This window comes from Peromyscus leucopus, chromosome 5 (assembly GCF_004664715.2).
Source record: "Peromyscus leucopus breed LL Stock chromosome 5, UCI_PerLeu_2.1, whole genome shotgun sequence".
Taxonomy (NCBI): Eukaryota; Metazoa; Chordata; class Mammalia; order Rodentia; family Cricetidae; genus Peromyscus; species Peromyscus leucopus.
This window is the reverse complement of record NC_051067.1, coordinates 26,801,259-26,823,367: the sequence shown is the minus strand read 5'-3', so window position 1 is coordinate 26,823,367 and position 22,109 is coordinate 26,801,259. Positions and strand designations below refer to the sequence as shown.

The window sequence follows — 22,109 nt, the reverse complement described above, 5'->3', positions numbered from 1 at the left end:
GTCATACTGAGTGAAGCTTGAGAAAAGAGACTTCAAAGCCCGCCCTCACGGTGACACACTTCCTCTGGCAAGGCCACATCTCCTAATAGTGCCACTCCCTTTGGGGGCCATTTTCTTTCAAACCACCATACCGTTTCAAAAAGAAAATAAAAATTAAAAAAAAAAAAACTGAGAGTCACCAAAAAGAATTTAGAAGGAAAGTGAATATGTTCTCATTATTAAACAATCATTTATATTATTAAGAAAAACAATCCTCTCAGGAAAAGTTTCAAATACTGTTCATGATATTCAAATCCAGCTCATTATTTGTTGGATGTTGTACTGCAGGTTGCTATTCAGTACTGAAAACTCAAAAGAATCGAGAACACATAGAAGCCGGCTGTATCCCCATTCCTCCAAAGTTCCTTAAGCTCTCTGCTTCCATACCACCACCCCACTCATTCCCCCCTATGCACAGGTGTCATCTTCACCTCTGTGTCCCTTTCTCTCAGCCACCATCTCCTCCCAATGTGCCAGGTTCAGAGAATTCACAGGCACAATTCAGGACATGGAAATCCTCCTTCCTGGTTTTGGCTTAAAAGCCAGTGAACCCACTCCAGGTCATTCCAACCTAATCTGTAGACTGGATGGCCTGTCATCAGAACCAGTTCCAAGTGAATCAATGATTGAGTTTCTTGGGCCAACACTAGCTCAAATGTAGCCTTGATGTGGGGGCTGGCTAGTTTGTTGGGTTTTTTTTTTTGTTTTGTTTTTTGCTTTTTTTAATCTACTTTACATAAGCTAGAGTCATCTGAGAGGAGGGAACCTCAACTGAGGAAATGCTTCCCTATGATGTGACTGTAGGTAAGCCTGTGGGATATTTTCTTGACTAATGACTGATGTGGGCAGACCCAGTCCACTGTGGGCTGTACCACCCTTACACAGGTTGTCTTGAGTCATGCAAAAAAGCAGGCTGTGAAAGCTATGGGGAGCAATCCAGGAAGCAGCACTATTCCATGGCCTCTCATCAGTCCCTGCTTCCAGGTTCCTGGCCTGGCTGAGTTCTTGTCGTGACTCCCTCAGTGATAGACCATGACCTAGAAGTATAAGATGAAATAAACCCATCCCTCCCCAAATTGCTTCTAGTCATGATGTTCTATCATAGCCATTGAAACCCTAAGGCAGTGTACACAAGGAAAAGAGGGCACTGCCATGGCCTGTTTTCTAGTTCTGTAGCAGAATCCTTAAACTTGAGTACTTCATATAGGAAAGAAGTTTGTTTAGATTGATAGTTCTGGAGTCCATGTAGGGAGGCCCATATCTGCTGAGGGCCTCATGCTACTTCATAATGTGACTTAGGAGCAAGAAGAGGAGATGAAAGGTATCACTCTGCTTTATAGCGTAGGGTCCTTAGATCACTCCAAATGACCAGAAGACACCCGATATGCAATTGCAGAAAGCAGCTTTATTCTCAAGAAAAGCCAACATGCTGGAGCCCACCCAAAATCGCTTAGACCCCAGGGGAGGGTAAGGCAGCCCCTTTTAAGCCTGTTTAGGGAAATTCCAGCTGTGGTCAAGTATACTTTGAAGTGATTGGGTATAGACCCTAACTGATACAGGAATCATTTTATGATTGGCTCATGACATCTGGTCAGCAACTGTGGTTACGCTGTCAGGGATCTGTTTGCTGTGTCAGGGGTCTGTCTGTCTGAAAATAGCAAGGACAGCTCCTGCTTATAGCTGGGTAGGACCCTGATTGGCTACCAGACTGGACTTACTTCCTAAGGGTCTGGTTGAAACCAGACATGAGTCAACATAAGAAACTAGCCCCTAGCAAAAAAAAAAAAACAACTGGCCCTGGTCCCTCCAACTGCAAACCTGCTCTTAGGATAACCAGTGCAGCTCCTACAAGGCCAGAGCACCAGCCCCTCTATGAGAGTGTTATCCCTTAGGACCCAAATGCATCTCAAAGATCCCACTCCCCCATGATCCTATGACATCACACGGGCTTAGATGGAGACCAACTGTATTCAAACCATAGCACATACCTTCTACCAGGGTGTATTCTGCATTCAGGATCCTCCCTGTGGAAATACAGAAATGAGTGACTCAGAAACCTAACACTAAGCAGGAGTGAGGGATGGTTGGGGAGGATGGGACTCGAGGAGGAAAAGCTAGCCAGCCTATAGCATGAATCTGATCACCAGTTTGGGGGAATTGCAGTCAGTCTTCCAGGATTGTCCTTCTCAAGGTCAGGAAGCTCCTAGGTCAAGGGCATCCTCTGAGGTTTAACATCACTGATTTTCTGGCTCCTCTCCATTCATCTCTAATGCAGAATCCTATGCCCAGATGGCATTCCCATGACCTGGGATGACACCAGAGGGCCACTGCAGTCTCTGGATTTCTGCTTCTCTCATCCCTCACCACGTACTCTCTGAAAATATGTGGTGAGGCCCCTGCAGGTCCATCTGAGACTTGAAGCAGGTGTGCAGCAGAAACTCCCAGGGTGCCCTTCAGAATATAATGAAAATGGGCAGGAGTGATGGCTCAAGAGTGAAGCTGCTCTTCCAGGGGGCTTGGATTCAATTCCCTGCATCCATGTGGTGACTCAGAACCATCTGTAACTCCAGTTACAGGGGATCCAGTACACCACCCCAACCCCCACCACCCCCACCCTACCCCCCACCCCGTCTAGTCTCAAGGCACTAGGCTCAAGTGGTATACCGACCTGTACACAGGTAAGACACCCATAGATATGCAAAATAGCAATTAAAATTCTCAAAAGTGAAACAAACAAACAAAAACTCAGAAACTCTATAAGACAATGGTAAAATTGCCCAGAAACATGCAAGGCTCTGCTGGGGGGTGTCTTTCTGTATGCCGTGAATATATGTTGTTCCCATTGGTTAATAAATAAGCTGTTTTGGCCTATAGCAAGGCAGCCTAGAGGCAGGCGGGAAATCCAAAACAGAGAGAGGAGAAGAAAGGCAGAGGCAGAGGAGACACCAGCAGCAGAGGGAACAGCAAGATGCCAGCAAACCAGTAATGCTACCTACAATTACTTGGTAACTTATAGATTAATAGAAATGGGTTAAGTTATAAGAGCTAGCTAGCAAGAAGCCTGCCATAGGCCATGCAATTGGTAATTAATATTAAGCCTCTGAATGATTATTTTATAAGCAGCTGAGGGACCACGGGGCTGGGTGAGACTGAAGAAAACTATTGACTACAAGGCTCTGGTCTAATTCCTAGCATATACACATGTGTGAACATACACAAGTACACACACACACACACACACACACACACACACACATATATATATATATATATATAGAGAGAGAGAGAGAGACAGAGACAGAGAGACAGAGACAGAGAGAAAGAGAAGGGAAGGGAAGGGAATTTAGGAGAGAGGGAAAGAGGAAAGAAGGGAAGGGGAACAGATAGAAAAGGAGGGCAGGGCAGGGTAGGAGAGGGAGAAGAGAGAGAGGGGAAAGGGGAAGAGAGGAGAGGAGAGCAGAGGGAGAAGAGAGGAGAGGAGAGGGCCTGGTGTGCTGGCATGAAGTGCTGTGGGATGTTCTGTATGTCCTGTGGGAGCCCGTTCTTGGGTTCCTCGTGACTTTACCCAGCAGGTTCGCATAGAGGACAATTAGGACCAAGGGCCTGAGTGCAGGTGTCTGAGATGATCTATACTTGGCTGTGCTGGGGGATGGTCTGTATGTCAAGTTACTCTGATTGGTCAATGAATAAAACCTGATTGGCCATGGCTAGGCAGGAAGTATAGGCAGGACTAACAGAAAGGAGAAATAAAAGAACAGGAAGGCAGAAGTCACTGCCTGCAGCAGCCACCAGGACAAGGAAGATGTAAAGCCACTGGTAAGCCACAAGCCGCGTGGCAAGGTATAAATTTATAGAAATGGACTAATTTAAGATATAAGAACAATTAGTAAGAAGCCTGCCACGGCCATACAGTTTGTAAGCAATATAAGTCTCTGTGTTTACTTAATTGGGTCTGAGTGGCTGTGGGACTGGCGGGTGAGAGAGATTTGTCCTGACTGTGGGCAAGGCAGGAAAACTCTAGCTACAATGAAGAGCTATGCTGGAGGAGCCATGCTCAGCCTTTGTCTAGATTTGGCTCAGGAAATACCCAGAGGGAGGGAGTGGGAAAAGGTTTTATTCACAGCTCACTAGAGTGAAGTAACATACTCCTTGCCTCTCCCTCCAGAGACAAGCAATGTGTTCCGCTGACCTTCGCCTCTCTCTTGGTTTTCCTGCCTTAGTTTTTGTTGGCCTCCTTCCCATTGTGCCCTTGCAGAGCAAAGGCTGAGTCTTTGATCCACAGGCCTCCCCTGCATGCAAAGAGTTCTGCTGGATCGCGGTTCTGAAGGAATCTCCATTGTTTTCTCTATAGTTGTACTATACTCCCACCAAGAGTGTGCAAGAATTACCTTTCTTCAGTATTCAAGAAGACAAGAAGTTGAAACATCAACAGTGAATGAAGCCATTAGGATGGAGCTCACAGTAGAGTGCTCGTCTACCTTAAAGAAGGAAATCCCATCATTTTCTAACACCATGGATAAAACTAGAGGACAATGTGCTAAGTGAAATAAGCCAGAGAAAAGACAGATATGGCATGGTTTTTTTGTTTTGTTTTGTTTTGTTTTTTTTAAATTCAATTCATCAACTCACAAAGGACAGAATAGTTACCAGCTAGGACCTAAGAAGTGAAGGAATGACATTGGCCCAAGGGGACTGTAATTGTTAAAGTTCGTTTTTCTCACTGCTGTGATCAACAGTCTAACAAAAGCAACTTAAAGGAGATACAGTTTATCATGGTGGGGAAGGAGAGGTGTCTGGCCACATTACATCCACAGCCAAAAAGCCGACTGAGGTCATGCTGGTGCTCTGCCAGCTTTCACCTTCTTTTTCAGTCTGAGATTCCAGACCATAGAATAATGCCACCCACATTTAGAGTGGCCATCTCAGTTAACTCAGTGTAGAAACTCCCTCACAGACATGCCCAGAGGCCGCTCTCCTAGCCAGTTCTAGACCCTGTCTAGTTGACAGCATTAACCATCACATCACAGACTTCCAGCTGTAAGATCAACCAGCTCTTGAGATCTGATGCACAGTATAGAAACTAGGCTTCACAGCCCTGTGTTATTTACTGGGAATTTGCCAACAGGGTGGATCTTAGGTGTTCTTATTGAGGAAATGACACTAGGAGCGTGTGGTTACATTGGTTAGCCTGAAGTGTCTTTGATATACACTTTGTCAATGATTTTCTATAGCTTGGGAGAACCATTTTGCCCTACGGCCCGGAAGGAAGGAAAGGGCTTCAAAATGTCAGCCGTTGTAGGGCAACAGAACAGTAATGATACCCATAGCCTGAATCATATGACCCCTACATGTATACCCACATCCTTAAGAACCTCCACTCAGGTAAAGCGAGGTCCTTGACTGTAGCACAGAAAAGAATTTCAGACAAGGCCAGAGTGAATAAAAGTTAGTAAGTTTATTAAGCAGAGGTAGTACACATTGTAGATTTAAGGACAGGGGTTGAAAAAGAGGCACCAGGAAGGACAGAGATGGCATGCATGTGGGCTTCTCAAAAGAAAAGAAAGAAAGTCATGTTTACATGTTATCTTAGGTTGCTTTCTATTACTGTCATAAGCACCAGGACCAAAAGCAACCTGGGGAGGAAAGGGTTTATTTCATCTTACAGCTTACTGTCCATCATGGAGGGATATCAGGACAGGAACCTGGAGGCAAAGGCCATGGAGGAACACTGTCTGCTGACTTGCTCTCCAGGCTCATGTTCACCTACTTTTCTCATAAACCCCAGGACTACCTATCCAGGTGTGGAACCACCAACAGTGGACTAGGCCCTCCCACATCAATCATTAATCAAGCAAATGACCCCACAAACTTTCCTACAGGCCAATCTGATGGAGGCATTGTCTCAAATGTGGGTTCTTCTTCCCATATGACTCTAGCTTGTATAGAGTTAAATACTGCTTGGCACAGGTATCTTCACAATGGGTGTATGCACATCCATTGACAGCTTTCTAAGACTCACTGATCCAGCCTCAGAAGCCCACCAGTGGCAAACAGCTGCCCTGCCAAAGCAAGAGAAAGTGTAACCAGAGAGCCAAAGCGAAAAGGGAATACTACCAGGACTGGGTGAGCTGCTCAGTGCAGATTCAGACATGGATTCCATACAGAAACAACAGCTACACCCAAGAGTACCTATTGCACATCTAATTCATCTTGAGGATTTCAATGGTCAGCCATAAAGTAAATGCTCTGGCTTCAACACCTGAGAAAAAGGCTGAGTAAACAAATAAGTGAGGCCTGAGAGCATAGCTCAGTGATTAAGCACGTGCTTAGCATGGGAAAAGCTCTAGGTTCAATCCCCAGCACAGCACATAAAAACAGTAATCTTGTTAAGTAAAGCCCTTGTTCTACATAAACTAATAGACTTGGCATCATAACTGTCAGTCTATGTATTTTTTCATATTGTTAAAACACTATAACGATGCTTAAATGTTGGGAAAGTGAAAGAAATTCCAATGAGGTCCCAGCAAGGCCTGGGGAAGGATGCAGATGCTGCCAGTAGAGTTCACCACTCTGGGAGCACCTGCTCCAGCCTCTGCCTGGTTTCTGAGAACAAAAAGGCAGAACAATTGGCCAAGCTCAGTGGAACCTGCTGACGAAGGGGCCCTCCTACACACTAGCAGAATAGAGTGATGATCTGAACCCACCAAGGACTGGACCCGTGCAGCCCAGGGCAGCCAGAACTAAAGAGCTCGAAACAGAGCACTGGCCCCAGTATGCCGGGTTCTCCCTGAGGTCAGTGGGATTCATCCCACAAGGGCTTCCACCCACCCACGCTGTCATTACTGGGAAGAGAACTGCAGAGCCAGGACCAGGACTGGACACAGCATGCATGGAGAAGCTGGGATCAATGCAGGCCATGGTTTCCAGGGGTGGTGAAAGCAGGGAGGAACCATCACCCCAAGCCTGTGTCATCCAGACCCCGTGGGGCCTCCATGCCCATGCTGTAGAAGTCAGTTTCTGGGGCGGGAATGGGGCTCAGTGTTCCAGCATTTGCATAGTAAGCACAAGGGCAATCTCTGGGCCAACAAAAAAGACAATCAAATTAAGTTCGATTGATGTAAAGTCAATTTACTCTCTTTAATAAGGGAGGGGGGAAAAAGGTCGGTTTTTTAGAAACGTTTTCAGAATCAAGGAAGTGAATTTCTTTAATCCTCTGCACATTAAAAACAAATAAGTGTTTCAATGAGGGAAAGGAAGAGTTGGGTGCAAGTATCCCGGGGATCTTTTTATAGTATGGAGTGTGAGAATGTTAATTAAAGGAATCTCAGAACGAAGAGGGCCTGAGAAGGGAAGGAATGGGAGTTTAATTTTAGGTGTTGTTTTGTCGAGTTAACAACAGAAAGCCACTTCCCTGAGTTACTCCCAGCTATTCTCAGGAACTTCACCGCCCCCCCCCCAAAAAAAAAGCCCCAGTTGAAAGTGTGAAGGATAGAAAACCAATTTAATGAAAACTTCTCCCAGAGAAGGACCTGTTAAGAGTGAAGAGCACAAATTAGCAAACCCTGGGGCACTGTGTGAGCATCGGAGACGAGCAGGTATCATCTAAACAGAGTTCTTCACACAGCTGTACACGTCCATCTTTGAAACTGAAAATGTGAAAAAGGAAAAAGAGATGCTTCCACACAAGACTTTCTAGAACTGAGTGCCACTGCACCTGTCAGAATCCATCAAATGATACTTCTCCGAGGTGACTAATAATCAACTAGGGACAACTGTCACTACCCTTCCTGGGGTCCACGCTCTGCCCAGTGAGGCTACAGACAAGGTCTCTAGTCCTCCTTGGACCCTGCAGGAAGTTTTTCTATTTCTGTTTTGTGAGCCCAGACACTGAGTGGCAAAATTGCCCGCTGTCACTTTGTTAGTGACCAAGAGAGCTGCGCTTTCCACCCATCCCTGCTTCCTAGCTCAAGTCATTCGCCCAGGGCCACCCAAGAGCAGTAAAGTGGACATGAAGCGTGCAACAGGAATCCAGCCACACAGAGAGAACGCATAAGGGGGATTGTCTGAGGCTGGAAGGGGACCAGCAGAGGGACGGGTGAGAAGGGAGGGAATTGGGGGGTAAGTAGAAGAAAGTACCATAATGTATGTTATGGGCATGCACCTAATTCCATGGGGCACCTGCTAAGATTTCAAGATGCCTGTATCCAGGAACAAAGAATTAGACCAGGAACACTGATAGTTTTAGAAATGGAGACTGATGATCAATCAGCAAGTCAGGCCTGGAGAGATGACTTAGTGGTTAAGGGCATTTACTTCTATCAGAGGAGCAGAATGTGGTTCCCAGTACATAGAGCAGCTTACAAATGCCTATAACTCCAGCTCCAAGGATCTGATACCTACTTCTAGCCTCAGTGGTCAAGCTGGAAAACACACACACACACACACACACACACACACACACACACACACACACACACACTCACACACACGTGTATACAGAAAGACACACATAGAGGACAGAGACAGACAGACATCCTGGGCTTAGCCCCAGGCCCCTAGATTCTGTCTTAACAGAAATTCACATAGCATCTACCTTTCCTGGCTTTTGGAAGTATGTTCTCACACACGCTCTGTCCCTCGCATGTTGCCCTGGTGAGGATGAGCTCGTCTTTCTGCTAATGGCTTGTCTGTTGTTATTGTTTCCCACGATGATCTTAATGCATACAGAGCCACCCTCTCCACCTTCTTCTCCTACCACAACACGCAAGGGTGAGAACGGACATGTCATCTGGAGATGGTGCACCTGCAGTCACAATACTTGGAGGACTGAGGCAGGAGGACCAGAAATACAAGATCATCCTCAGCCTCTTAGTAAACCCAAGGCCAGGCAGGCTTATACGAGATCTTGTCTCAAAATAAACAGGAAAAAAAGTCACCGTGGAACCCATTGTTTTGTACGCTAACTAAAAACAAGCAATTGGTCTGTTTTAAAATAGATTTAAAAAAAAATCTGGCTCTTCACGTGACTGAGACAGGAAGCCTCTGAAGCGGGGCAGAAGAAAGATGGGTCTTTAGCACAGTGAAAATCCTTACTGTTCTTGCTTCAATGATGCAGTGTGATGACCAGTAACACAACCACCTCAATGTGAGGGACCAGAACTCTTTGCTGTTCCTGTCTTCAATCAAGGACAGCTGGTAATTCACCTCTCCTGAACGTGGCTAGACTTATTTCTAATAAACACCGTAGAAATGACACCCTGTGACTCCTGCAGCATTAAGTAGCAACAGACCCAGTGTCTAGAGAAGAGAAGAAAAACAGAAGTGACTACAACCCAAATCTTGCCTACAGCCGAGCTACTGAATGTTCCTCCTGGGACTGATGCACTGCCTTTGAGTTCCTGGCCGCAAACCTCAAAACAGAGCCTTCAGCACATCCTAGGAATCCTGCTGCTTCTCAAGGAATTTCCTCCCCCACTGTTCATAAGGAACACTGTAATAACTTCCTTTGCCTCTCTCAACCCAAGGCCTTCGGCCTCTATGTTCTGAAGCCTGTGACCTTCGATGAGGAAGTCAAAACAGTCAGGCATGCTGCCTCGATCCTCTGGCCAATTTCAAATCAGCCTACGCTGAACTTCATCTGCTCTCCTCATAGACAGAGTTATGTTTGTGCTTCTCTCCAGGGCAAATCCCTTCCCTTCCATCTTTTTAACCGCTTTACTCCATTTATTCCTTCTCATCTGCAGTTCGGTCATCCTCTTGACTAGCTTTCCTTCGCCCAACTTCAGAATGTGGGCGGGGCTCCGGGCGCTTCTGACCTCCACTCCTCTGTCTGCTAATTCTGTCTCCCTTGAGGCTTCCTTCTGTCTCATGACTTTATAGCTAGCTATATGTTAATGACTCAGTTATTTGTAGCTATACCCCTAATTCTTCCCCCATATTCCAGAACTGTAGATCCAACTGCTTTCAAAGACCCTGTATTGGTCATTTGAGAAATCAAAGCCTTTTGTGCCCCTGACACACGTTTCCCTCCCTGTCCTCCTGACTCCCTGTCTTAATGAATAGCACGCCTTTCTTCCCAGATGCTCAAGCCACCTCTGTCTCTCCTTACCCTTTCTCAAGTGCTTATTTTTGTTTTTTGTTTTTCGAGACAGGGTTTCTCTGCGCAGTTTTGCGCCTTTCCTGGAGCTCACTTGGTAGCCCAGGCTGGCCTCGAACTCACAGCGATCCGCCTGGCTCTGCCTCCTGAGTGCTGGGATCGCTGGCTTTGCCTCCCGAGTGCTGGGATTAAAGGCGTGCGCCACCACTGCCCGGCCTCTCAAGTGCTTTTCCACATCAGTGCCATTCTCTTTTTGCTGTTGCTTTAAAATTCTCTTTCTTGCTACTCAGGACTTAGTCAATTATCACCACCATGGTGATACCTCCTCTGATCAACCACCCTGTAAAACTCAGCATCTCCCTCTTCCCGGACGGTCGGACATAGTTTGCCACGGGCTGCTCTTCTGGCTTTACATTCAGTACCTCTTAAATCCTGCAGGCCTAGGAAGTGGGCGTGCCCTTTAAATTATAACATCCTTCTTGTGTAAAGAGCAAATGGCTGGCCAGGCTGTTAGAGCAGGTGGCTTCAGAGTTTCAGCCTGTGTCTCCCCTGAGTCCCAGCACTCAGTCAGTCAGAGTCTTTCCATAACCTTCACACTTCCCTTCAGCACTTTGCACTATTTAGGAAGCTCTCTGTTCATATCTTTCTGTAATGTCAGCCTCGGCCTTGGAAAACAAGCAACAAGTGGACAGAGACTATTGTTCATAAATAAATGAAGATCCACTTGGAGTGGAGTGGAGGAAATTAAAGTTTTTATATCAATGGCTACTCTTGTTTTATTTCCCAGACTTGATCTACATCTCTATGATCACAAATGATATAAACACATTATTTTGGGATTTGTCTTAAATGACTGAATGATGTTATCTATGCTTTATGTATTTTTCAGAGCAGATATACTATGCCGGCCCTATCAATAATCTTGGAATTGATGTTCCACAGGTAAGGTTTTGGTTTTCTCTTTTTGTGTTGTTACGTAATTATTGTGTCGAAGAGTGGATCTTCAACTCTTAGAAGAGAAAAAGGAGGAGGAGAAGGAAGAGGAGGAAGATGAGGAGGAGGAAGAGGAGGAAGAAAAGAAGAGGAGGAGAAATAGATTTAAATAGTTGAAAGCGTTAGCACATGCCATAGTTAGGAGGCATACTTGAGATGCTGGCTTTGTCCTCTTGATGCTTCATATTGGTGTTTTGTTGAACCTTTGGGTTGAGCCAGAACAAATCCAACTGAGAGTTGAAATGCTGGCATCTTGTCCACAGGATTGGGGGTGTGTCTGTGGGGACTCCATATGGCTAGAGTTGCTTGGGCTGTGTAGGAGGCAACTAGCTTCCGGCACAGGACAGTTTACAAAACCACAAAGGTTTCAATGTCCCTCAGTTACCATCCTTTCATGGTGTCTTCTGGGATTTTAATCTACTTCTATTTGCTGTGTCATGTATGAAGAACAAGGATGGGGGAGAGCTTAGCTGGGAGAGTGCTCACCCTGCAAACATGAGGACCTGAGTTTGATCTCCTGAGCCCACGTTTAAAAAGCCAAATGAGGCGGCACATGATTATAATCCAAATGCTGGAAAAGTAGGAACAGCAGACCCCTGAGACTCCCTGGCTAGCCAGCCTAGTAAGCTTCAGGTCAGTGAGAGATCCTGACTCAAAAAAAAAGGAAAAAGGTAGATGACACATAAATAGTGACACCCAAGATTGTCCTTGGCCTCCACATGCATGTGCGTGCGTGGACACACACATATATATATTCAACATACACATATGTCTGCACGTACAAACATGACCACACACATACATGTACACAAAGTAATAAAAGTGTACCTAGCCCACCACTCCAGAGTATCGTACATCCAGGGTAAAGGGGGAACATCTGGTGAGGGTCTCCTTGCTGCTGAGAGCTTTGCAGCATCCTAAGTCAGCACAGGACATTAGGGGACAAAAGGCATCAAAGTTGTTTTTATAACATACCCACTCCTGAGAAAACCCTCCTGTCCCACACTGTGAGCTCCTAAGTCAGTCTGGAACAGGCCTTCTTGGATTTCTGTAGGAATCCTTCTCTCAACTGGAGTCTTCAGCCTTCCCTCTTGGGAATTTTCCAGTGATCTTCTCAGGCCTTTCTGTGAAATGCACAACGTCTGCCAGGAAGGGAAACAATCTCTCCTCACTGCTAGCATGCACGGCCTGAACTCTCCCAGGGAACTTTGCTTCAAATTGTTGCTACTTGAATGCTTTCTCTTTCCTCGTTTTTCTTCTGATACCCCACAAGAGACTGATGTAATAATTGCTAACAATTGGATTTCATTTTGCTTTGCTGGCTAATCAGTTGCTCTTAGCAATTCCTATGAAACAAAGCAGGGCAGGGCCTTAAACTCATAGAAGCCCTTTGAAAGGAGATTTGCCCTCAGAGATGTAAAGGGATTTATAGATGTTCCTCATCTTAACTCCGGATTACATCCCATAAACTCTCCATGAGTTGAAAATAGCGCAAGTTGAAAGTGCATTGACTCCACTTAGCCTACAGAAAAAACATCATTGCTTCGCCGTATGGTTCACAGAAGAGTGCTGGTCATTTGATCGTGTATTCTCGTGGCTGGGCACTGCGACTCACTGGCACTGCTCAGCATGGAAGGGGGTTTGAACTGTATGACACAGGTCTGGAAAAGTGAAAATTCAAAATGCAAAGTAGAGATCCTACTGAGCCCGTTTTTATCTCCCCCGTTGTAACTAGAGCCGTTGTAAGCAGACGCCATATTGCACTCATCTACAATACTTGCAGGACACTCCTCCTCCTTCAACCAGTCAAGAGCTCTCCAAGAGATCCAATCCAGTGTAAGCCACGCATAGCCGGGTGTCCAGAGCCTGGTTCTCCTCCTCTTCTGGGGCCTGTACCTGGGAAGTAGACACCTGGCAAGCTCCTTCCCACACCCAGCCTGGAGACCCAACAGAGGACGTAGCCTCCTGGGACACATTCCATGCGGACCTATGCAGCAGAACAGTTGGGACCTTGATCCCAAGAGAGGCTGTTCACACTGGCCACAGACAGCCAGAGTGTGCTTAGGGCCTCCAGCTCACAGCCAGCTGCCACACAGAGAGCCTCTGCTTTCCTAAGAGCAGTGAGTTGAGAACATTTTAATGAAGGGCCTATTCACATCCCCTCCATCACCTAGACCCTCGGAGATGGGCTCTGAACTAATGGAGATTCCTCTTTAGCCAAAATTCTTTCCACTCAGTATTTACTTTTCAGTATCTTGGTTATTTTTCCTCTTTTTTTGAAATGTGTTTATTTATGTACCTATATGTGTGTGTGGTATGTACTTGTTAGTGTGCACATGTGCATACAAGTGAATGGGTAAAAGGATATGGATGTGTGTGTATAGAGACCTGAGATCTCTATTGGATGTCTTTTCTTGATCTCATTCCATCTTTATTTTTCACATTTATTTATTTATTTATTTATTTATTTATTTATTTATTTGTGTGTGTGTGTGTGTGTGTATGTGTGTGTGTGTGTTATGTGCACACATCACAGTGCATGTGTGGAGTTCAAAGGACAACTTTCAGGAGTCTGTTCTCTCCTTCCACCATGTGGGTTCTGAAAATCAAACTCAGATTGTCAGACTTGGAAACCAGCATATTTACCACTGAGCCATCTTGCCATCCCTGCACCTTTGTTTTTTGAGACAAGGTTCTGAGCCTTAAGCACATCAATTCAGCTGAACTGGCTGGTCAATGAGTTTATTACTGTAGAACAATCTTTGTACACTGTAAATATGTATTACTCTCATTGGTTAGTAAAAGAGCTGACTGGCCAATAGCTGGACAGGTAGAGGTTAGGCGGGACTTGTAGGCAAAAATAGAGCATGAAGAAGAAGGGAAAAGTCTTAGGAATCAAGGAGATGAATTTGCTGTATTAAAAAGAGTACTGCCACATGGTAGAGTGTAGATAAGAAATATGGATTAATAAAAATGTCAGAGCTAGTTATTAACAAGCCTGAGCTACCAGCCAAGCATTTATAATTAATAATAAGTCTCTGTGTGGTTATTTGGGAATGGCTGGCAGGACAAAAACGTCTGCCTATAACTTTTCTCCACCCTCCACTACCACCCCCAGTGCTAGGGTATTAGTGGTACACTATCACCTGTGAATTTTTACAGAGATTCTGGAGATACAAATTCTGGTCCTGATGCCAGCACATCTGACTTTATACCAACTAAGTCATCTCTAGTGTAAAACTTATCTTTTAATTGATGGATAATAATTGTGGGTGTTTATAGAGCTCAATGTGACATCTCTGGATACATGCAGAGCATATATTAACCAGATCAGGGCAATTGGTATAGCCATTGTTATCATTTCCTTGTGCTGGGAAAGGATAGTCCCAGCTTATTTATAAAAAACCCTCTCCACCAGCTTATTTTCCTTTTAACACAACAATTCCTTGACCCAAATTAAAGTCCTGCATATAATCCTGTATTTTCTGTGTCTGCTCTTTTCTGAATTAAAAGTGAAAGATCCTTTTTGTTCTAACAAAATATATGGACATTTTCTTGGTACAACCTGAACCATAAATTGCCAAGGACATGGATACATACTTCTAGCCCTCCTCAGTTCCCTCCTTAGCCACGGAAACAGACTGCTCTCTGTCCATTGCCCTGACCCTGGCTTCCTATCCCATAGTCCATGCTTCTGTCAGCCTCCAGAAAGTCTGGGTCCCCTGAAGAAGCTCACCCTTTATATAAAAGCATGTGTATCGGCTGGGCAGTGGTGACACATTCCTTTAATCCCAGCACTCGGAAGGCAGAGCTAGGCAGATCTCTATGATTTAGAGGCAACCCTGGTCTACAGAGCAAGATCCAGGACAGGCACCAAACCTACACAGACAAACCCTGTCTCAAAAAGAAAATGTATCTTGTCATTCATAATCTAGAGCCCCTTCCTTCAAATGCTGTAGCTTCTTTTAGGCTAATGGCATGTACAGCCTCTTCTAAACACAACAGCCAAAGAGCTCTTCCTAACATACCCGAGAAAACTGTCACACCTGAGTCCCTTTCAGGGATGAAGCAAATACCCCATCATGTCTGCCAAACCCTGAGACTCTGGCCTCTTGTGGGCTTCCAATATCCCTTTCGCTCCCTCCTCCCTGAAGTCCCATTGGCCTCTTGTCTGTTTCTCAGATATGGAGACATCAGCCCCACAGTAGCCTGGCACCCTCTTGCATCCCTTTTGAGTGTTTGCCTAAAGGTCATTCTCTCTCCAAGCCCTCCCTTGGATCATCCTGCTTAGAGTTGCAAGCTAACATCAGCCCAACCAAAGGCAGCTATCCTTTCCACCCACTTCCTGAACAAATTTCTCCATGGCAACTTCATCTGTGGCGTTCCTTACCCTGGGAACTTTTCATCTCTCCCAGTGAAATGCAAGCTATACAGAGTAGGGAGTTGGTTTGTGTTGTTCTAGTTTATCTGCAGAGTCTGGAACCATGCCTGGCACACATAAGCTGCTCAATAAATACAACTGTTCCCCAGTACTCATGGGGGATGGGCTCCAGGACCCCCTCAAACACCAAAATCCACAAATATTGCCAGAAAGATGGCTTAGCAGGTAAAAGTGCTTGGTGATCTGAGTTTGATCCTGGGGTTGGTCCCACATGGTGGAAGGAAAGAACCAATAACCACAAGTTGTCCTTTGACATTGCTTAATATATACAACCATATTCTGTGGCATGTACATGCCAATACCCATACTCATATACATACACACTAAAATGGATAGACAGACAGATAGGTAGATAGATAGATAGATAGATAGATAGATAGATAGATAGATAGATAGATAGATGTGATTGAAAAACATCTAATACAAAATGCTCAAATCCTTATAGCACAGTCTTTGCAATACAGTCTATGCTCCTCCTTGGGTTCACTTTAACCATTTCTAGATGACTTATACGACTTGATATCATGTAAGCTCTATGTTGATCATTATACTGGACTGTCCAGAGGATCTTAACAAGACAAAGAAGTCTAAACATATTCAGAACAGAAGCAACTTTTTATGAATATTTTTATTCTGCAGCTGGTAGAGTACACAGAGGCACAGTCCTTGGATGGAGAAGGAACTGATTGTACTTATCAAGTGGTTGATTGAATTGTGGCTCATATGCCTAATGCTTTACCTGTGTCCCTTGCAGGGCGAATACCAGATTTTGCTGGAACTGTATAATGAAAACCGTGCCACTGTGGCCTGTGCCAATGCTACTGTCATCAGCTCTTGACCACGGCCTGCCAGAAAATGCACAGCACGCTCGGCCTCGGTGAACCCCAAGGTCCCCAGACTCCGCTGCCTGTAAGAAGAACCACTGATGGCCAAGAGAGGCTCTACAAAGAAATTCCCTGCCAATCTTAGCCCCAGGGACAGATGCTTCCAGACCCCACAAGAGTAATAAAGCCTCCAAAATGACGTTGCTAAGGACTCTAAGTAGTCTCGAGGCCCCATGTGTAATGACTCTCCTTGTGTAATTGCATCTCATCAAATGTACCTCCTTGTCTGCTCCTTAGGAACACTTCCTTCCAGGATAAAAAAAAAAAAAAAAACCTGACCTGTGGCTTGCTCAATGACTGTCAGGACTGTCTGTGGTTAACGAGTTATTTTCTTCAGATACAAGTGTTGGCCACCAGTGCAGCACAAGCAGCTCCTGGGAAGCCAAGAGGATGGTGGCCCGCCTAAAATCAGAGCTCCAAGACACTGTGTCGTGGCTGCTCCTGGGCCCTAAGACCATGACAGGGAGAGGCTGATGAAACCTCACCAAGAGTGATGTCATCCCCCACCACCACTTGTCCACACACTCTTTACCTTCAGCCTCTGTGTCTGTCAACCCTCCATCTCTAGGGTCAGTCCCATGTGGTGGAAGGAAAGAACCAATAGCCACAAGCTGTCCTTTGACACCTCCGACATAATACAACCCTATGCTGTGGCATGTACATGCCAATACACAGATACACACGCACTAAGATAGACAGACAGACGACAGACAGACAGATAGATAGGTAACAAATCCCTATGTTAACTAACTTAACAAAGGGAAGATGGATGCTTGCCTCGCAGCTTTGGAAGTTTCTGCCAGTGACTATGGTCCTTATGATTTAGCCTGTGATGGAGTGCCACCTTACACCAAGGGCATGTGACAGAGCAAAGGAGGACAGGTTCCTAGAATCCCCTTCAAGACTCCAGCTATCTGAAGACTAGGCCTTTTTCTGCAAGATTGCATCACTTCTAAATAGCACCTCCCTAGGGACCAAGCTTTTAACTCACTGGCTTTCCTGGACAGTCAAGATTCAAACTCAGCATCCCCAGAGCCTGACTTTGCCTGCCCTCAGTACACAGTGCTACTTATTCTTGAATTCATTTATTTATCCATCCATCCATTCACTCATCCATTCAGGAAATTGCTCCTGAACACTTTACGTATCAGGTACTATGTGGTTTTTAGGATACACTTGAAACAAAAAGACTCTGTCCCTATCTCCTCCGAATTATCAGTCCTCTGAGCTGCTTAGCAGCCACGTGTCCGGTTAGGGGCACATTCACTCATGTCACGCACATGACCCTCCTTCGGCACCTCAGTGAGTGAGCCAGTTGCCATGCTGCTTCCGGCTTCCCAGAAGCCACGCCTTCCCGTTTCCTGCCTGTGCAGATGGCTGTCAGGCTCTGTCCTGCTTCCTTCCCATTTCCTCCCAGCCTCTCCCAGCTGTACCCCTGGGTCTCCTGCTGCGACGTGGCTATAGCAAAAGGAGGCGCGTTGACTCACCATCTGTCCGTTCCTAACTTCTCTAGAAGTGTCTTGATGTCAGATTAGAAGAGGGAAAAGGTTCCTAGTCAAACGCATGTTGATTGCTTTGAATTCCTGCAGGCGCAGAATTAAACCTCCGAGCATGGCCAGCCAGCCAGACCCAGTGAGTTAGCACTAAACCAACCGGGACGGCCAGCTATATACGCACAGTAGGGCAGCTTTAGAAGTAGTATGGAAGTTTCCTGGGTTGAAAACAGACAAAAATGATAGCAGTGTCCCTGTGTGTGCCTATAATGCTCCCAAGAACAACATGACCATGCCAGGCCTAGGAGCAAGCTTCTAATTATACGACCATTCTGATCCTTCCATTCCCTCTAACTCTGGGCATGTGCCCCATTTCTCCCTCAGTACATTCCTGTGACTGATTTTAAAAAAAAGAAAAAACTTCAGGAGACTATGTGTACTCACTCACATGTCCCACCAGGACAGGACAGCTGTCACAGCCTCCCAAAGGCATGGGTACATCCCAGGCATTCTTTCTCTTTTGCCGTTCTTGAACCTGACGGCCTCCGTGGGGCGTGTGTGTGTGTGTGTGTGTGTGTGTGTGTGTGTGTGTGTGTGTGTATGTGTACACCCAAGCATAATACCAGAGACATTTATTCAGATTCTATGTTTCAGTTTAATAGGGACTGTCATGTACAGAGCTGACCCCTGGCATGGCTGTGAGAATATACTCATACTCACAGTTTCACTAAGGACACAATTTATGAGAAAATGTTCCTCTGTACCCACATACGTATTTTCCTAACTCCGTATTCTGAGCCTTAGCTTTCACCATGAGTTCCATTTTTGCGAGTTGAGAAAAAAATCCAGAATTTAGGGATCTCCTACAAACTACAGTTAGAGCTGGTAGGAGAAATGGACAGACTCCCGCTGGTGGAAAACAGTACCTAAGACTGTGTGTGGTGTGGCGGAAGATGGGAGGTGCTGAGAAGCAGTTCCCAGATGAGTGTAGCTCCAGCTCCTTCTCAGAAAGGTTTCTTTCTGCAGCACACAGAGATGCGACAGAAAGCCGCAGCGGCCACAGCGCCCTGCCCCAGGAGACTGACTGCAATGCCCGCCCCAACTGATGACGCTAGGTCTCAAGCCTGGAGAAACCGCCGAGGTGACCATTAACATATCAGAGCAGACCTGGCCCCCGGTTCTCAGCATCCCTCCATCCCTGTCTGTTACAGGGTGTGGCTGGCACACCCTGCCCGCTACCCTAAACTTCTCCACCCGAGGGGCTGGGCTGCCCTTCCCCCAGATGCCATTCCCTATATAATCAAGCCATTTTGGTTACCCTCCCTCTTTTTCGGTCTATCCTTCACCTCCCTGGTCTCTTGGTCTGGCTCTCGCCTCTCTCCTCCCCTTCTGCTCACATGGCGGGGCTCAGTCTGGTCATGTTCGCTCTGGATGCTTCAAGGATGCCCCAGCCGCTGGCTATACTCTCCCTTTTATCTACCATAAACTTTCTCCTCCTCCACCATACCTGGGAGCAGTCATGTCCTTTCCTTTTTTATTTCTTTTTTTCCGTTCATCTGGTGCCGAAACCCAGAACCGGTCATGTCCTTTCCTATTTCTTTTTTTTCATTCTGATACATATACAACACAGCCTTAGGCACCTGAGGCACAGGGAACAGTACAGAACAACAGGGCAGAAAAACCGTAAGATCCAGAGGACCAGGGAGTCTGCTGCAAGATTGCTTTCTAGCTGTGACAGAAAAGGTACAGCCATGAAATGCTAACATCACGGCCGCTCAATCAAGACCCGAACAAAGACAACACCAGCTGACATGCTAACAGTGATGGGGATTCTCATGGGAGCCTAGATAAAGAGGGACAAGCAATTAAAGACTGCTGAGGGACAGAAAATTAACCTTCCCCAGGGATGATTCCCCCTAAATGGTTATCCAAACCCAAGCAGTCAGTTCTAAAAATATACACAAACAAACAACACTAAACAGACTCGGCAGGTAGCGTTTATATATTTATTTGCATCTATATGTAACAATACTATAACAATTACAGTAGTAATTGAAGAAAAAAAGGTCATGAATTTGAGGAGGAAAGGACACAGGAGAAGTTGGAGGTTGAGGGGAAATAGTGCAATTATACTTTAATTAAATAAAGAACTTTCTTTTCAGGTAGGTACCTGGAGCTAGAAATCTAGGTGATGTGGTGAAAAAGGCAGAGGGCATGGAAGGGACCCAAATGTCCTGTCCAATGATTTAATTTTACTTCTCTTCTGTAGCAGGAATCTTAAAAGGTTCTTATTAATAAAAACAAACCTGGAGCTGGGTATTGGTGTGAATGCTGGAAGATCAGAGAAGCAGAACAAGCCACAGCTTCCTCACCTCGCCAATTCCTCAGCTGATCCTGTTTCCTCAGACTGGAAGCCTCTGTGTTCTTATCCAAATGGGTCTCAGCTGAACTGCTTCTTGAAAGCCTGAAAGCTTAACCAGGCTCTAGTTCCTGGTCCTCACACCTTATATACCTTTCTGCCTTCTGCCATCACTTCCTGGGATTAAAGGCATGAGTCACCACGCCTGGCTGTTCCCAATGTGGCTTTAAACTCACAGAGATCCGGTGGATCTCTGCCCTCCAAGTGATAGGATTAAAGACGTGTGTGCCACCATTTTCTGGCCTCTATATCTAGTGGTTGTTCTGTTCTCTGACCCCAGATAAGTTTATAAGGGTGCACAATATTTTGGGGAACACAATATCACCACCCTCTTCTCCTAAAAGGACTTTGCTACTGTTTCAAAATCATGGAAAACTCCAGGAGTTTGTCCAACCTCTGAAGTGAAAAAGATTACACTTTTAGCCAGAATCAAGGCCTCTTTGGGGATCTCCAGCCATCACCGTAGTTCCTACCAGTCCTTCTTTATGTTTTGAGAGAAATTTCAACCTCTCTGCAAAGAATATTATTGAACTATGTTTTAAGAAGTTCAGTGTCCTGGGGAAGCTCTAAGGCATAGATCTGGGTAAAATGTCCAACAGTCCTTTGAGACAGGCAGTGTGATCCTCTTCCGGGAATAGTTGTTCACTGTGTCCAAAATGTAGGGGGCCTGGTTGTCCTGTGACTACTGACACCCGGGGATTTGGCTGTTAGTCAAGTTTGCTGTAGTCAACCCTTCACCTACTTCTCTTCAGGGCTTCCCTTCAAGCCTCCCTGAACATGAGTTTCTTTCTCAGGCACTGTCTCCTTTCAGCAACCTCACACCCCAAACTGCCCAAGGTACAGAATACAAGAGGTGATTTGCCTTGAAGACTGTTCTTTGCTCTGATTGGACTGGCTTGTATCACATGGCCACTCAGGCCAATCAGTTTGATCCAGCACTGGTTGGCTCAGTTTAGGTCACATGCCTTGCTACTGAATCACAGCTGGTTCAAGTGGGAACCATGAACATGCGTAAGACACGTCTCAGGGATTAGGAGTATGTGAAGGAAGAAGTAAAAAAGATGTTAGACGCTGAGAACACTTGTGAGATTTCAGCAGTTTCTGAGATCATGGATGCTTCTGCCGCTGCTCATTGGACAGATGATCTATCTGTGCTTCACACTAAGACTCTGCCTGTATCTCCAGAGTGTAACCATGATAAAAATACGTGCCCTATAAAGATGGGATGAGAGTTAAATGAACGGATGCATGCTGCGCTGGTCGCTTTCTGAGAACAAACTGCCTGAGAAAATGTACCTAATGAGGAAAAGGCTCGTCTGCTTTCACAGTTTGGGGTTTTCAGCCCACGGTCACTTGGTCCCCTTGCTCTGGTTCTGTGGTGACCCAGTGCACTGCCAGGGAGGTGCATGACCCAAGAGCTTGCTCACCTCACGGCAGCCGGGAAGCAGAAGAAAGGCAGAAAGGGACCAGATCTCTTTATTCCTCAATGGAAAGCCCCAGAGGCTGCCTTTCCCCCACCAGGCTCCACTTCTTTTTTTTTTTTTTTTTTTGGTTTTTCGAGACAGGGTTTCTCTGTGTAGCTTTGCGCCTTTTCCTGGAACTCACTTGGTAGCCCAGGCTGGCCTCGAACTCACAGAGATCCGCCTGCCTCTGCCTCCCGAGTGCTGGGATTAAAGGCGTGCGCCACCACCGCCCGGCTCAGGCTCCACTTCTTAATGGGACACTGCCTTCCAATAGCACTGTT

General features: G+C 45.9%; 1 protein-coding gene across 2 annotated transcripts in view; it reads left to right on the top strand.

Annotated features, from left to right (window-relative positions):
- The window catches only part of Ly86 (lymphocyte antigen 86), a 68,668-nt gene extending 51,959 nt beyond the window's left edge, over positions 1-16,709 (top strand). The window contains exons 4-5 of one of the 2 annotated variants that reach the window (XM_028856533.2): positions 11,025-11,077; positions 16,324-16,709. In XM_028856533.2, the coding sequence (XP_028712366.2) occupies positions 11,025-11,077; positions 16,324-16,407 (137 nt within the window). In that variant the 3' untranslated portion in view covers positions 16,408-16,709. The remainder of the gene's footprint in view (positions 1-11,024; positions 11,078-16,323) is intronic. The other variant, XM_037205793.1, reaches the window with a different exon arrangement.
- The last annotated feature ends 5,400 nt before the right edge of the window (positions 16,710-22,109 follow it).